Below are 14052 nucleotides of genomic sequence, written 5' to 3'. Positions count from 1 at the left end.
AGGAGGATAAGATGCACACTGACTAAGGACACCGACATCATACGACGTCTTACCCCTGAAATCGTATTTCTCCAGGTCGGCTCCAATGATATTTCCCGTAGAAGATCGGCAAAAAGCGTGGCAGAAGAACTCAATGACTTGGCAACATACATCCGAATGTTAGGAGTCCAACATGTCATCGTTGGCTCTTTGTTCCCAAGACCCAGACCCAGACAGATGACGCAAGGCGAATACCATAAAAAGAGGAGAAAGATAAACCACATCTTGAAGATTACCAGCAACCAGGGAATCTTCACTTTCTGGAACCACGCATCCATGAAAAACAAGTTCATCAGTCATGACGGGGTCCACCTAAACAACATGACAAATAAACGTACTTCTGTGATAAATTTCAATCTTTGGCAAGACAATTTAACTTTCATTCAAAAAGCATTTTCAATACTGCAGTTGGGAAGATTATGAAATATCTGAAGATTCCGGGTAGGGAGCATTTTTTTCGATACATTGTTAAATTCGCGTTCCTACTTAATAAATCTTCATAGTATACGAGGTAACTGACATATGACAGATCCTAAAAATTAAAAAGAGAATCTTATATAGTATATGAGATGCATATATGATATCAGAAATTGTATGTATAGCGTAATGAATATCTCATTTAATTTCGATACACGAATAAGATATTTTACAGAATGTCATGAAAACAGTTCAGATTGACTGCCATATCAATTACCAATTTGTTAAGATGTTCTAATATTTCGCACGCGGTTAATGATGTTACATCTGTGTGTATCAAATTAGTAACATATATGCAGTATATGACTCTAGTAAACGGTTTTAAGTGAAGTTTTTGCTGAAGGCTCCGAGCGGTCTAGACAATTAATAGGATATTTACGACATCGTCACCACAGATTTTTTAAAAAAATGGAAAAGTAAATTTTGTGCAGTCTATTTGAATATATGTATAAACTTTATATATTTTACAAAAATTATGAAACAAGTTTTTACATCTTCAACCAATCACTCTTATTATCGCGCGGATGGTCTTACTGTGAGAGGAAACCGGAGTACCCGAAGAAAACCCACTCCGTTGGGCAGGTGACTCCATACGTTTTCATGTCCGATCGGGGAATCGAACCCCGGCCGCCATGGTGAAAGACAAATGTGCTAGCTACTATGCCACCCGACCATCCATTTATTTGAAATTCGAACTATAAAAGTTATGTAAATATATATAATATATGATACAGCGAAACGCATGGTGGCGAAGTAAATTATTCGGTAAAGGTATACAAGTGAAAGCCCGGCCAATCCGATATTACAAATAGAACGCGTAATTTCAGATGTAGCGTATGGTTTGGCTGATTACAAATTACAAAACACCACANAGCATGATGGCGAAGTAAATTATTCGGTAAAGGTATACAAGTGAAAGCCCGGCCAATCCGATATTACAAATAGAACGCGTAATTTCAGATGTAGCGTATGGTTTGGCTGATTACAAATTACAAAACACATGAATCGCTAACGCGATTCATTCAATATGTCCATAAACCCATTGTTGTTATGACCTCATAAATGTTGAAAAAATAAATATCACTCTTTAAATCAGCAACTAAACGTTTTTTTTCTGGTAAGTCTACTGGGCTGTACCGGGCTATACCGGGCTGTACCGGGCTGTAATTAGTAGGCGCCCGACGGGGAGACCACTCATTCCACACAATATATAGGCCTATATATCATTATATTATATGTCACGAGGAAGAACGTCGGAAAATATTGTCTTAGGCGAGTAAGACTAACTGGAACAATTACATAAATCCCCGTCTGTGAAGCAGCAAACCATTGTCGGATTCTGTTTTTCTCTGCAGTAAGTAAAATAAAAATGTGAATTTCAAAAGCAAGAGTTGAGCATGAAGATTATGTACAAAATGTAAAAGCAAAATTCTACTTTCGTTTTGTGATGGAACTTTTTTTTGAGATTTACGGGGAAGAAATTGTCATATTTTTGGATTCATACAATACACTTTTCTTAATTCTACCAACTGAATATAAATGATTATCACATTTATTTTTATTTTATCATGATGTTTGCTGAATAATTAAAGCCTTCTCCTTTACATTACTTAATTAGGATAAGGCAGCTGTATCTGGTTGAGCATACAGTTTCCTATGTTAACACACTTGTATGCAGCGATGTCCAGCCCTGTCAATCCTCTGGTCATCTCTTTGATTATACTGGTGGGACCTACCGTTTGTGATGGCAAGCTCAACGGAAGACCAGTCATTGGTAAGATTCATGTACTGTAGGGACATTTTAGGGCTGTGAGTGTAGTGAAACTCATGGAGTGCTTTGCAAGTTAGTTCATAACCAATATTTTCACTTAAAATGTTTTGTCTCTCCAGTTGTCGGACTCTACATTCTTTGTTTAATTTGCCCTGAGGGGACTTTGGGTGTAAGGTGTCATGTTAATTTGGTGACCATTCCTCGTTTAGAGGACTATAAAAACCAACTGTATTTGGAATAAGGTTCAACAGTGTCCGGTATGGAAAGATTGAGGTAGCAGGACCAAACATGTAGTTGTTGTTGTTGTTGTTGTTGTTTTAGTCATATAATACTAGTCATATTATATAAAGAGAATTTAGGTCAGAGAACCAAATATACAGCTGTTGTTGTTTTTCGGATCCCTACATTAAAAAAATATGAGAACTATGCAAACATGCAGTTGTTGTTCTTTTAGGAACATATTCGCATAATAATTAATAATACTGAAAAAATAGAATCAAAATTATGAGATGAGATTGAATTTTTAAACATACATTGTATGCATATGTTTGAATAATGTAAGTTTACAAAATTTGTCTGGCATAATTAACAGGTGTATTGGCTCAAAGCTGTGATCCCATTGATCGTGACTATGGTGACACATACATCCCTAGTACCTACGTGAAGTGGCTGGAGTCCGGGGGCGCAATGGTAGTGCCCATTAGGTACATATAACCACTAGTCATATAAGCTTAGCCCAGTTTGGCATCTGTGTATAATGTTTAGGTTTTCTCAAGTAAACTCAAATCTCAAAAGTTAAATAACAAATTGCACATTTTGGATAATTGATCTTTGAAAAGGATTTAAACCAGAATTCACTAAAAATGGGTTTTTTTCTGAACTTCATTGGAAAATTTCATTACCAAGTGAAACAAACCTTTCAGAGGTGAGAGATGCAAAGTATTTTTAATGTGTTCAGAAGTGACCAATACTATGAGATTATCTTCACTGTGTTTCGGAGTGTGACCAATACTATGAGATTATCTTCACTGTGTTTCGGAGTGTGACCTATATATACCATGAATTTATCTTTACTGTGTGAAGGAGTGTGACCGATACCATCAGATTATCTTGACTGTGTTTAGGAGTGTTACCAATATTATGAGATTATTATCACTGTGTTTAGGAGTGTTACCAATACTATGAGATTATCTTCACTGTGTTTGTGAGTGTGACCAAAAATATGAGATTATCTTCACTGTGTTTCGGAGTGTGACCTATACTATGAGATTATCTTTACTGTGTTTAGGAGTGTGACCAATACTATGAGATTATCTTTACTGTGTTTAGGAGTGTGACCAACACTATGAGATCATCATTACTTTGTTTCGGAGTGTGACAAATTCTATGAGATTATTATCACTTTGTTTAGGAGTATTAACAATATACATGTTCTAGTTATTACCTTGTAGAATATTTTTACAGAGTAAAGGAGAATGACCTGTACTATGAGACTATCTTCAAAAGTATTAATGGGTAAGTAAATATGCTTGTGTTTGCATTTTTTCTTTATCTACATTTATATAAAAGATTAAAACTAAACAGTATTAAAACAGATTTAAACTAAATTGTGTAAAGAAATAGTACATGACATCAATTATATGTCCTCTATATGTACCTAGGCAAACACAACACAACACCTACAGCTGTAAATAGCAAATAGCTGCTCGACCGATAGCACGAACGGAGTCAGCATTTATTCATAAATATAATATGAATATAATGAATACGCATTAACAAAATAATTACTCTGACTTCATTTACCGTTCACACAAACAATCCTCCCACATATACCCTCGCATGGTTCATTGCCCTACATCTCTTAACGTAAAACCAAGCGCGCCACCCAACCTGAAAACCTTATTAGGCGCGACAGGAGGTGTACCAGCCCGACAATGCTTAAGGTTTTTTACAAAATTGATGCTGGGATTTCCTAAATATGACGATGCCCACACATACATCTGTTACATAAACATAAAATTCTGCTACAATTTTATTTCCAGCTGTACTACGCCGTGCGAGGTGCGAAGCTAGAATGATCATACACGTACCCGTAAACTACCCTTAGCATGTGCCTCAATCTGATTGGTCAAAACCTCTGCACGAGACAGGCAACTGCCCTCGTATACTCTGTTTATACAAGACAAATATTTCCCGCTATTCTCCGAAACAAGAGAAAGTAATAATGTACACAGCTAATAGTATTAGTAATGAAGTTATCTCCCTTTACTTAGGTTTTAATCTGGGGACTCCTTAAAAGCGGTTTACATTATTTCAACTTCTTTTCAGTGTGGTGTTTCCTGGTGGAGGCGTCAACATTCTGACATCCTACTTTGCCAAAGCAGCCAAACTTCTATACAATATGGCTCTGAAGGTAATAGCCAGACCAAAGTATCTTCTGTAAATGTTTTTGGTTTATTGTGAGCTCACAGTTTGAACTCAATGGCCAGGTGGTAGTATGTCTGCCTGTTGAAGGTCATAGGTCAGATCCTACAGAAGGCAGAATGTGGCTTAGTATATTTTTTGTGCTGTAGCATTCAAGTGGTGTCAAATGAATAATTTTTAATATTAGATATAAAAACACATAAAAATCAATGACAACATCTAGAAAAGGGATCATGTTGTACAATGTAAGATGCACTTGAGTAAGGCTGATTTTAGACTATGCACATCTCATAATAATTGCAAGCACTTGAAATACTAAAATATTCTCTGTTGTTGCACTTGAAATCATTAAAGGATGTAGCCTTATTACAACAAATTTGAATCCCTTTTATTCTCAAACATGTTCATAATACAGGCTAATGACAAAGGAGATTACTTCCCCTTGTGGGGTACCTGTCAGGGATTCCAGCAGCTGACTGTTCTTACATCAGGTCAAGACCTCCTAAGCCACCTTCATGCTCAGAGAATGATGCCCCTCAACCTCACATCAGGTATGTCTATATATATATCTCTCACCTGTCCACATACCAGCAGGTGTGTCCATATGTCCATGTGTCCTCACAGAAGGTATGTCTACCTGTCCTTACTTCAAGTCTGTCCATCTGTCCATATGTTCACAACAGTTATGATATCTGTCCAAGTGAACATGTCCTGACAACACTTATGACCATCTATGGCATTACCATAAATATGACCATTTGTCCTAGCGTCCTTACATATGTATGTTCACAACAGTTACATTTAAACCATCTGTCCATGTGTCCTGACAGTATTATGTCTATATGATTATCATCTGACCATACGTCCTAACAGTTAATACAATGTATGTCCATTACTGTCCATGTGTCCTAACAACAGGCATGTCCATATGTCCTTACATTGTAACAGGTACACAATGTATGTACATCTGTCCATGTACAATGTATGTACATCTGACCATATACGATGTATGTACATCTGACCATATTCAATGTATGTACATCTGACCATATACAATGTGTGTACATCTGTCCATATACAATGTATGTACATCTGACCATATACAATGTATGTACATCTGACCATATACAATGTATGTACATCTGACCATATACAATGTATGTACATCTGACCATATACAATGTATGTACATCTGACCATATACAATGTATGTACATCTGACCATATACAATGTATGTACATCTGACCATATACAATGTATGTACATATGACCATATACAATGTATGTACATCTGACCATATACAATGTATGTACATATGACCATATACAATGTATGTACATCTGACCATATACAATGTATGTACATATGACCATATACAATGTATGTACATCTGACCATATACAATGTATGTTCATATGACCATATACAATGTATATGTACATCTGACCATATACAATGTATGTACAACTGTCTATATACAATGTATGTACATCTGACCATATACAATGTATGTACATCTGACCATATACAATGTTTGTACATATGACCATATACAATGTATATGTACATCTGACCATATACAATGTATGTACATCTGACCACAACCGTAACATTTAAACTGTCCATGTGTCCTAACAACTTGTACAATGTAAGTCCAACACTGTTCAAGTTTCCTAACAGCAGGTATGCCCATCTGTTGATAGGTCTACATCAGGTATGCCCATCTGTTGATAGGTCTACATCAGGTATGCCCATCTGTTGATAGGTCTACATCAGGTATGCCCATCTCTTGATAGGTCTATATCAGTTATGCCCATCTGTTGATAGGTCTACATCAGGTATGTCCATCATTGTTCATATGTCATCACAGAAGGTATGTCTATCAATTTTTTTTATATTCAGGCATTCTCTTAACAGGTATAACATTATCTCTCTGTGTCAATGTGTCCTACAATACTTCGAGCACATGGATTAGCTTTCACATCGGATAAATTAAGTCAGACTGTGTCAGTTATTGCTGATTTGTTTGTAGGTTTTGGACAAAGTCGTTTGTTTGCAGACTTACCAACAGACATACTGACTTCCCTGACCTTGTTTAATGTAACAGCCAATCACCATAACTGGGGACTGTCTCCCAAGGTAAGAACATTCTGACTTCAATGTCATACGTATGTTGTGTGTAGTAATTCTACACACAGGAATCATATTACTGGTATACAGAGTATACTTGAGAACAGCCACTCTGAGTGTCTGCAGGTCATTTTTGTGTGGCCTGCGAAAAGCTGGTGACACATAGGTATTGCTATGTCGGCGTCGGCGGCGTTGGCGTTGTCGGTGGCGTCTTCCGAATAGTGGTTTTCGTGCGATAACTTGAGTTTTCTTGGGCCGATCAAACTCAAACTTCATGCAGTGTTTCCTTACCAAAAGTGCTTGCTTGGGATTGCTTTTCAGGTCCGAAGGTCAAAGGTCAAGGTCACTGTTACTATAAATAGAAACTTCACTAAAACTGTATACTGAACGGCTTCGATCTACCACTTGACCCACCGTGTATACCTCTAAAATGACGTCTTACTCCAAATGTTATTGACAACACTAGCTGTTTAACATCATATTTCACAAGTTTATTCATTTATTTATGGGAAACCATCCGACAAATCATACAAATTAAACTTGGAATTGAGACAATGAGTATCCATAGCAAGTTCCTTAAAACTCAGAGTATTCTTCCCAGAATAACAGATTATATAACAAAATGATGCCATCCAAAAACATAATCTATGATTATTACTTACTTTTAACATTATTTCTTGAAATGAAAAGTGTATCTATTTCTTCGTAATCTCCCAGCTTCCTGCGCAGGTGACACATCCACTTCCGTGGAATTTTTGTTTATGTATATATGTAATTATTCATGGTTATTCTTATTACTAGCGATAATTACAAAGTATGGTTTAATTTCTTAATTAACACAACAGATCAGTTGAATATATGTAAATAACCTACATCCCTCCTGTACATTGCCTAAAATTTTCTCTCCAGAAAGAAAAAAACAAAAGCTTAATATTTCAATCTTTGCATAACATTGCAGACTTTCAGCCAGAACCAAGCCCTGCAGTCCTTTTATAGAGCCTTGTCGACCAATGTGGCTGATAATGGCAAGGACTTCATATCCACATTTGAAGGTAGGTTGTCATGCTACTGTCTACCACATCGGCTACAGTACATTTATGTAGGAACATTAACGAAGAATTGTGGGACAGCAGTCCACACACACTACCTAATATTACATGCATTTGTAATGCTGTTCCAAAATCCACTCCAAAAGTCGGTTTTAATGTTCAAGCAAAATGTATTTCACTACATTTACCTTGTTGGTAGAATACAATCAAAATAAATGTATATATTTTATATTATGCTGAAGTATTTGAATATGTAATTTATATGGTGTCACATATTTTGAACTAATTTTAAGATTATTCAGCTAATACTGGTTAATACAAGGGACCGTGGTGACCAAGTAGTTACGGCATTAGCTGACATTCTGCCACCACTAGCCCTCCACCACCGGGGCCTGGGGCAGTACTGGCCATAGTTAGGGGGTTTTCTCCAGGATTCTGGCTTTCCTCCACCACCAAAACCTGGCACCTCCTTAAATGACCCTAGCTGTTAATAAGATGTAAAACCCAAACAAACCGAACCAAATGGTATATACATGTATAGTAACACATCAGATTTTAAGCTTTACCTTAATATACTTACTGTATGATTTTATTATATAACGAAACTTGTAGTAAGGACATTTCTGTGTTATATTTCAGCCATAAAATATCCTATCTATGGAGTCCAGTGGCACCCAGAGAAGGTCCCCTATGACTGGGATCTAAATGATGCACTGTCCCATACCAAGAGAGGTGTGAAAGTCACACAATATTTTGCTGACTTCTTTGTTGAAGAATGTAAGTTGACATTTGATCATTTGTTTAATATTAATTACACACTCCTATGATTGTAGGGTAACCTATTTATAACTCTTAATAAAGTTGTTATATTTTTCTCCAAAATAATGCAGCATGATTATGGGTCTTTTAATTTTCATTTTAATGTTTTCTCTTTAAATTATCTTCTCTTTCTGGTTCTGTTTCCTCAGGTTCTTTTTCAAATAACGTTTGGCCGGGTATTAACTTTTTATTCATTCGGATATCTTGGAACTTGAAGCATACCTACAGCAACCACTGAACATTGTTTAATTTTGCTTGAATTTGTATATTTGGCAATTATGCCCGAGAGCTCAGAAACTGCTCACCCAATGCTATAGCCATTTTATTAGTTAAATCTACCAACCAAAAGCATTGTTATACACCAACAACTGCAATCACTAATGTATATCAGTATTTTCCAATGAGAAACTGTTTGTTGACATTCCACATTATTGTTAGAGTAAATAGTGACCAATCAGGGCATGATGTCAAATTCTGAAATGGTCTCTGACAGTTTTTTGCCTGACAAACCAGTAACCAGCTAGAGATGACAGAATACTTGTTTCCACAAAATAGCATGATCCACCATCTAGTAAAATTGTATCACGAACTGAAGAAACCACAAAAAAGATAAAATACATTTTCTGTTTGGTTTTGAACATAACTACCTCGTATAAGATTAAAATGCATCTTTTTACCATTTATGATTGTACATGTGCAACACAATTCTGCTCATACATATGAATATCTACGCACTGTCCAAGATGAGCTACCAGCAGCGTCATGGAATACATTCGAATGGAACTGTGGAACTGTGTTGCATAACATGTTGAATGTGTAAAATATGCATTTCAATCCTTAAATTAGTTCTGACTTTAATAAATACAAACTTTTATTTGTCTTGACCTACCATGAATGCCTTGTGCTTGTATAGTGAAACTGGACTGGGTTGATCACCATATATTGGTTCAAACTTAAAAATGTCTAGAGTTTGGAGGGTCCTAGGTTTGAATCCCAGTCAGACCATGCATTTCTCCTCTTTTGTAAAACTGGTGTATATGAGCATATATGTCTATAAATGGCTAGCTTCACTTTCTGAGTCGGTCATTTTTTCCCCATATAGGTAGGAAGAGTGACCACCAATTCCCTGACATTAACACTCAGTTATCCACTGTCATCAGCAACTACCACCCTCACTTCTCCAGGGACCAACGTTTCAAGGAACACTACTACTTCAACTTCACCCACCCTACTGTGTGACCTGTTTTTTCCCCCCAACCTAAAATGCTTAATTAACAATGAGTTTATATTCTCATCTACATGTTCATGTATTTACAGATTTGGTAAGTACTGAACTGTGGATGATACATGATGTCATCTTTACATGGAACACTTAGAGAATGCTGTTTAAACTATTACAATGTATTCACTTTTTTTCATGGCCATAGCCTGGGCGTTTGCTTTAAATTTTTATCATCCATATATCTACTGTTATAGTATGAAAATTAAGACACTGATTCTTCCAAGGTCTGAGAAAGAGGGCAAATTGAAAGTGAGGTCCAGAGGGGAAGTCCTGTAAAAGCTGCAATATTTTAAGCAGTGACAAAGCTTTCTCCCACCAGGTTACAGCCATGTTTGTTTTAATTTTAACTCAATCTCGAAACATTTGAATTGTTTATTGGATCTGTTAAATTGTTGAGATTTTTTCTAAACAAATATTTTAATATGTACTTGTTGTTTACAATTTACATAATCCTAACCAATATTCTAGCAATATATAATACTGATCTCAGTATGAGTATTAAAATTACAGTTCAAAATACATTTATACGTGAATGAACATATTACATCTAGTTCTTATTGATTGTCTAAATATGAAAATATACATTCCATGAAAGTTGTGATGGTAATGCATTTAAATGGTCCAACATGGGATAGATAAACCATTCGACTAATTTATCACTAACATTTAACTAGTCAAATATTGAATAGATGAAACATTCAACTAATTTATCAATGACATTTAATTGATCAAACATTGGATAGATATTTTACGCCTAATAGTATGAAGTGTGCCTATAGATCTCATGGTTTGTTTACAGGTTTTATTTCCTCATTTAGATATTGTAATTTGCTCTAGTCTATAGTGATACAATTTGTTATATATGTTAATTTTGTTTCTTCCATTTTATAAACAAAACAAATACAGATCAAAACGTTGTACCCTTAAACAATATCATTAATTGTTTGCAAGTCTAAATATGATAAAAAGCTGCAGGACTGCCTTGCTACCTTCCATTTGTTGGTTACAATAAGTAGTTATATTAATTTAGATTTTTCATGACTTTTAGATAAACGTCTAATATTCTCATTTTCTTCTCTATTTTCTGTTTTTACACTTGTAAGCTGAGTATGAAATCGTTTTTTCTCGTATTTTGATACGTATATTTTCATAAAACTGATAGCCATCGATTTTAAATTGCATTTCTTAATCTGATGTACGGTATTACTAATAAAGTGTTGATGTGTATGTTGATAAATCATCTCCGATGACCTGAGACAAAGTCTCTTGTGACCAATTGGGATCACCCTTTGTCTGTCGTCGTCCATTAGTAAACAACTCACTTTTTCGACTTCTCCTCAAAAAACTGATTTCAGATTTCAATAAAAAATTCAGGAAATTTTTATGGCCAATGATAAACCAATATTTTAGATTATATGGATCCCATCTCTCAGGGGCTAGCAGAGAAAAGTGTCAAACTGGATTAAAATTACATCAATCTTAGACTTAATTAAGACCCTAATTTGCCAGAATCACAATACAATGTAGTAGATTTCATTACCCAAGAATCATCCATTTCCCCCTAGGGTGGTTTTAATGCTACGTGAACTTAGACAGAGAAATAACATTTAAAGGTCAACTTTGTTCATTTTCAGTGGGAAATGATTCAAACTTGGTTGGAGGATTATCATGTCATTTCAGTATCATGGTATGACAATTAAGACTCTGACCCAAAGGAATTGGGGATCGGGCTAAAACAGGTCATATTGGTTAAAATTTCAAGAGTCTTCTTCTGACACAGATTCACCAGAATCTAACGCTCCTTATAAAACAAAATTGTCCTCAATTGCTTTATCCATATTGTGAATATTTTCCCCCATGTGTACATCATTTACACCAGGAGAGTGGGTAAACTTTACTATACAATGAAGTTAATATTTCGAAATGACCTATTTTAAATTTTCAGTAGAAGTAATTTAGTTTTGCTTTTAATTATAATCATCCATATAACTGCAGTTATAGCATAAACATTAAGACCCTGATTCTCCCGGGGCGGAGAGAGAGGGCTCAAATGAGTCAAATTGGGTCCAAAACCAACAACCATGTTTTTCAGACTAAGATATGCAAGACTCAAATAAGCTCCAGGAATGGAAATATCCTAAGGTGTGTTATATACGGTAAAGGTCGATTTGATTACCCCGGGGTCATTTATTCTACCGCAGAAGGGGTAAAGTTAACTGAAATTTATATTTTTGCCTATTGTAAGTAGGGAATAATTCAAACTTTATTCAAATTATTGTCATGGGATGGCAGTTTGAAGGTATGAAAATTAAGATTTCCAACAAAAAGAGAGGAAATAGGTTGAACAAAGACAAGGGAGCTTAAGGCTTAGGGCTATTGTGTTTCTAAAGTAATCAACATTGTTTAACTGGTATGTTGAAAAGTGGAGAAGATATTGTCTTACTATATATGTTTGTATGTAACTCTCCAAAACCATTTTGTCCACAAATCCACAGCTTAAAAGACATCTTTGCTTTATATGTACTCTCTTTCTTTGTCACACCACAAAAGCATACATAACAATTGTTTTACAACTCACGTGACCTATAAGGACCATGGGTCTCTTGTTTGATATCTAAAATACGTTTATTTATAACTAGGTTATATTATTTATTGTGGCACAAGGAATTCTTTTTCAGGTTTCAATTATATTATTTAATTGGCAATAGATGTTTCATGATTTTAGCGAATAAATTTCCAGGTCATTAAAATGAGAGTAACTGTAGGAAACACCAGTCGTTTAATTTCAGTATGAACATGTAGTTACTGATATATGCACGGAGAGCAAGACAGGAATCGTGAACACTTTGAAGTCTAATATTTGTTAATATTATCTTACTCTCTTAATTCTCGAGCTAAACGAGTTAATATGCTTTTGCCTGATGAAAAAAATTAATAATGTATAAAGATTTTTTGTTTTTGTACATGAATATTTATGTCGCCAAATGTCTTTCACTACGTGTGCGTTGATAATGAGAATGTCAGTGTGTGTAATTTATTATTCCATGCGTCTTGCACATGTGTTCTGAAGGTACTTTTATTGCATTGCGTGATTGACTTATGTGTCTATAGATGTTTGCTTTTCAGTTTGGCTGCAAACATTTGATCAAGTGCACGTAAATGATAAAAAAACCCACTTCGTATACCTCCTCCATACAACTACAACTGACATCCCTCAACAACAAAACCAGGGCAAACAGCTTTTCACAACAAAACCAGGGCAAACAGCTTTTCACAACAAACCCAGGGCAAACAGCTTTTCACAACAAAACCACAGATGATATCCGCCCCCCCCCCCCCCCCCCCCAAAAAAAAAAGAATAAAAGAAAAACCAGGCTAACATCTTCAACACGAATACCACGGTTATTACCCCTCAACACCAAAGCCACTGGTATCACACTCAGTGACAGGTAACCTAGAAAACCACTGTAAACACCAAAACACCAGTTAACATCTTTCAGTACTAAAACCACGGCTAACATTCTCAAAGTGTTTTTCTTCGTTTTCTGCATTTGTTGAGTTGATATATATAAAGTTCAAGTTCAAGTTCAAGTTAGTTTCCAATACAGGAGCCGATAGACTCAAAATTAAACAATTGTATAAAATAAAGTTAAAGGTCATTGTTGATTACACTTGCCCTATAATTATAATAAAGTTCTTCATTCTGCCAAAGTTGATCTATTTATTGATATTTGGAGCGGACACAACGTCCTCCGGAAGATCGTTCCAGGTTTTGACTGTACGAAATGTGAAAAAGTGTCTCCTCAGGGATGTTTTTGACTGATATGGGAATATTTGTTTTTCTCTTGAACTGTTTCTGACTGATTCAGAAGGAGGGGCAGCGGTGGCAGATTGGTTAAGGCTTCAGACATTCTGCTGCCGCTAGCACTGTAAATAGGAAGTAAAACACAAGCAAACCAAACCAAGTAATTCACTCCAAAGCTTAACAAAAGTACATGCCTCTCTATCGTAAATTCTGTTTCCAATGTACATTTCGATCATGTCCCCTGGAAGTCTCCT

General features: G+C 35.6%; 1 protein-coding gene across 1 annotated transcript; it reads left to right on the top strand.

The window, feature by feature from the left end:
• Positions 1-1714: 1714 nt before the first annotated feature.
• LOC110464678 (gamma-glutamyl hydrolase-like) lies at positions 1715-13333 on the top strand. Its single transcript, XM_021520016.1, has 10 exons — positions 1715-1870; positions 2135-2290; positions 2880-2991; positions 3752-3802; positions 4616-4700; positions 5127-5262; positions 6746-6852; positions 7802-7895; positions 8532-8669; positions 9814-13333. Exons 2-10 carry the CDS (start codon positions 2173-2175, stop codon positions 9948-9950), a joined length of 978 nt encoding a protein of 325 aa, XP_021375691.1. The 5' UTR covers positions 1715-1870; positions 2135-2172; the 3' UTR covers positions 9951-13333.
• The last annotated feature ends 719 nt before the right edge of the window (positions 13334-14052 follow it).

The sequence above is a fragment of the Mizuhopecten yessoensis genome, unplaced genomic scaffold (genome assembly GCF_002113885.1).
Source record: "Mizuhopecten yessoensis strain PY_sf001 unplaced genomic scaffold, ASM211388v2 scaffold11019, whole genome shotgun sequence".
In the NCBI taxonomy this organism is placed as follows: Eukaryota; Metazoa; Mollusca; class Bivalvia; order Pectinida; family Pectinidae; genus Mizuhopecten; species Mizuhopecten yessoensis.
This window is presented reverse-complemented; position numbering and strand designations above follow the sequence as displayed.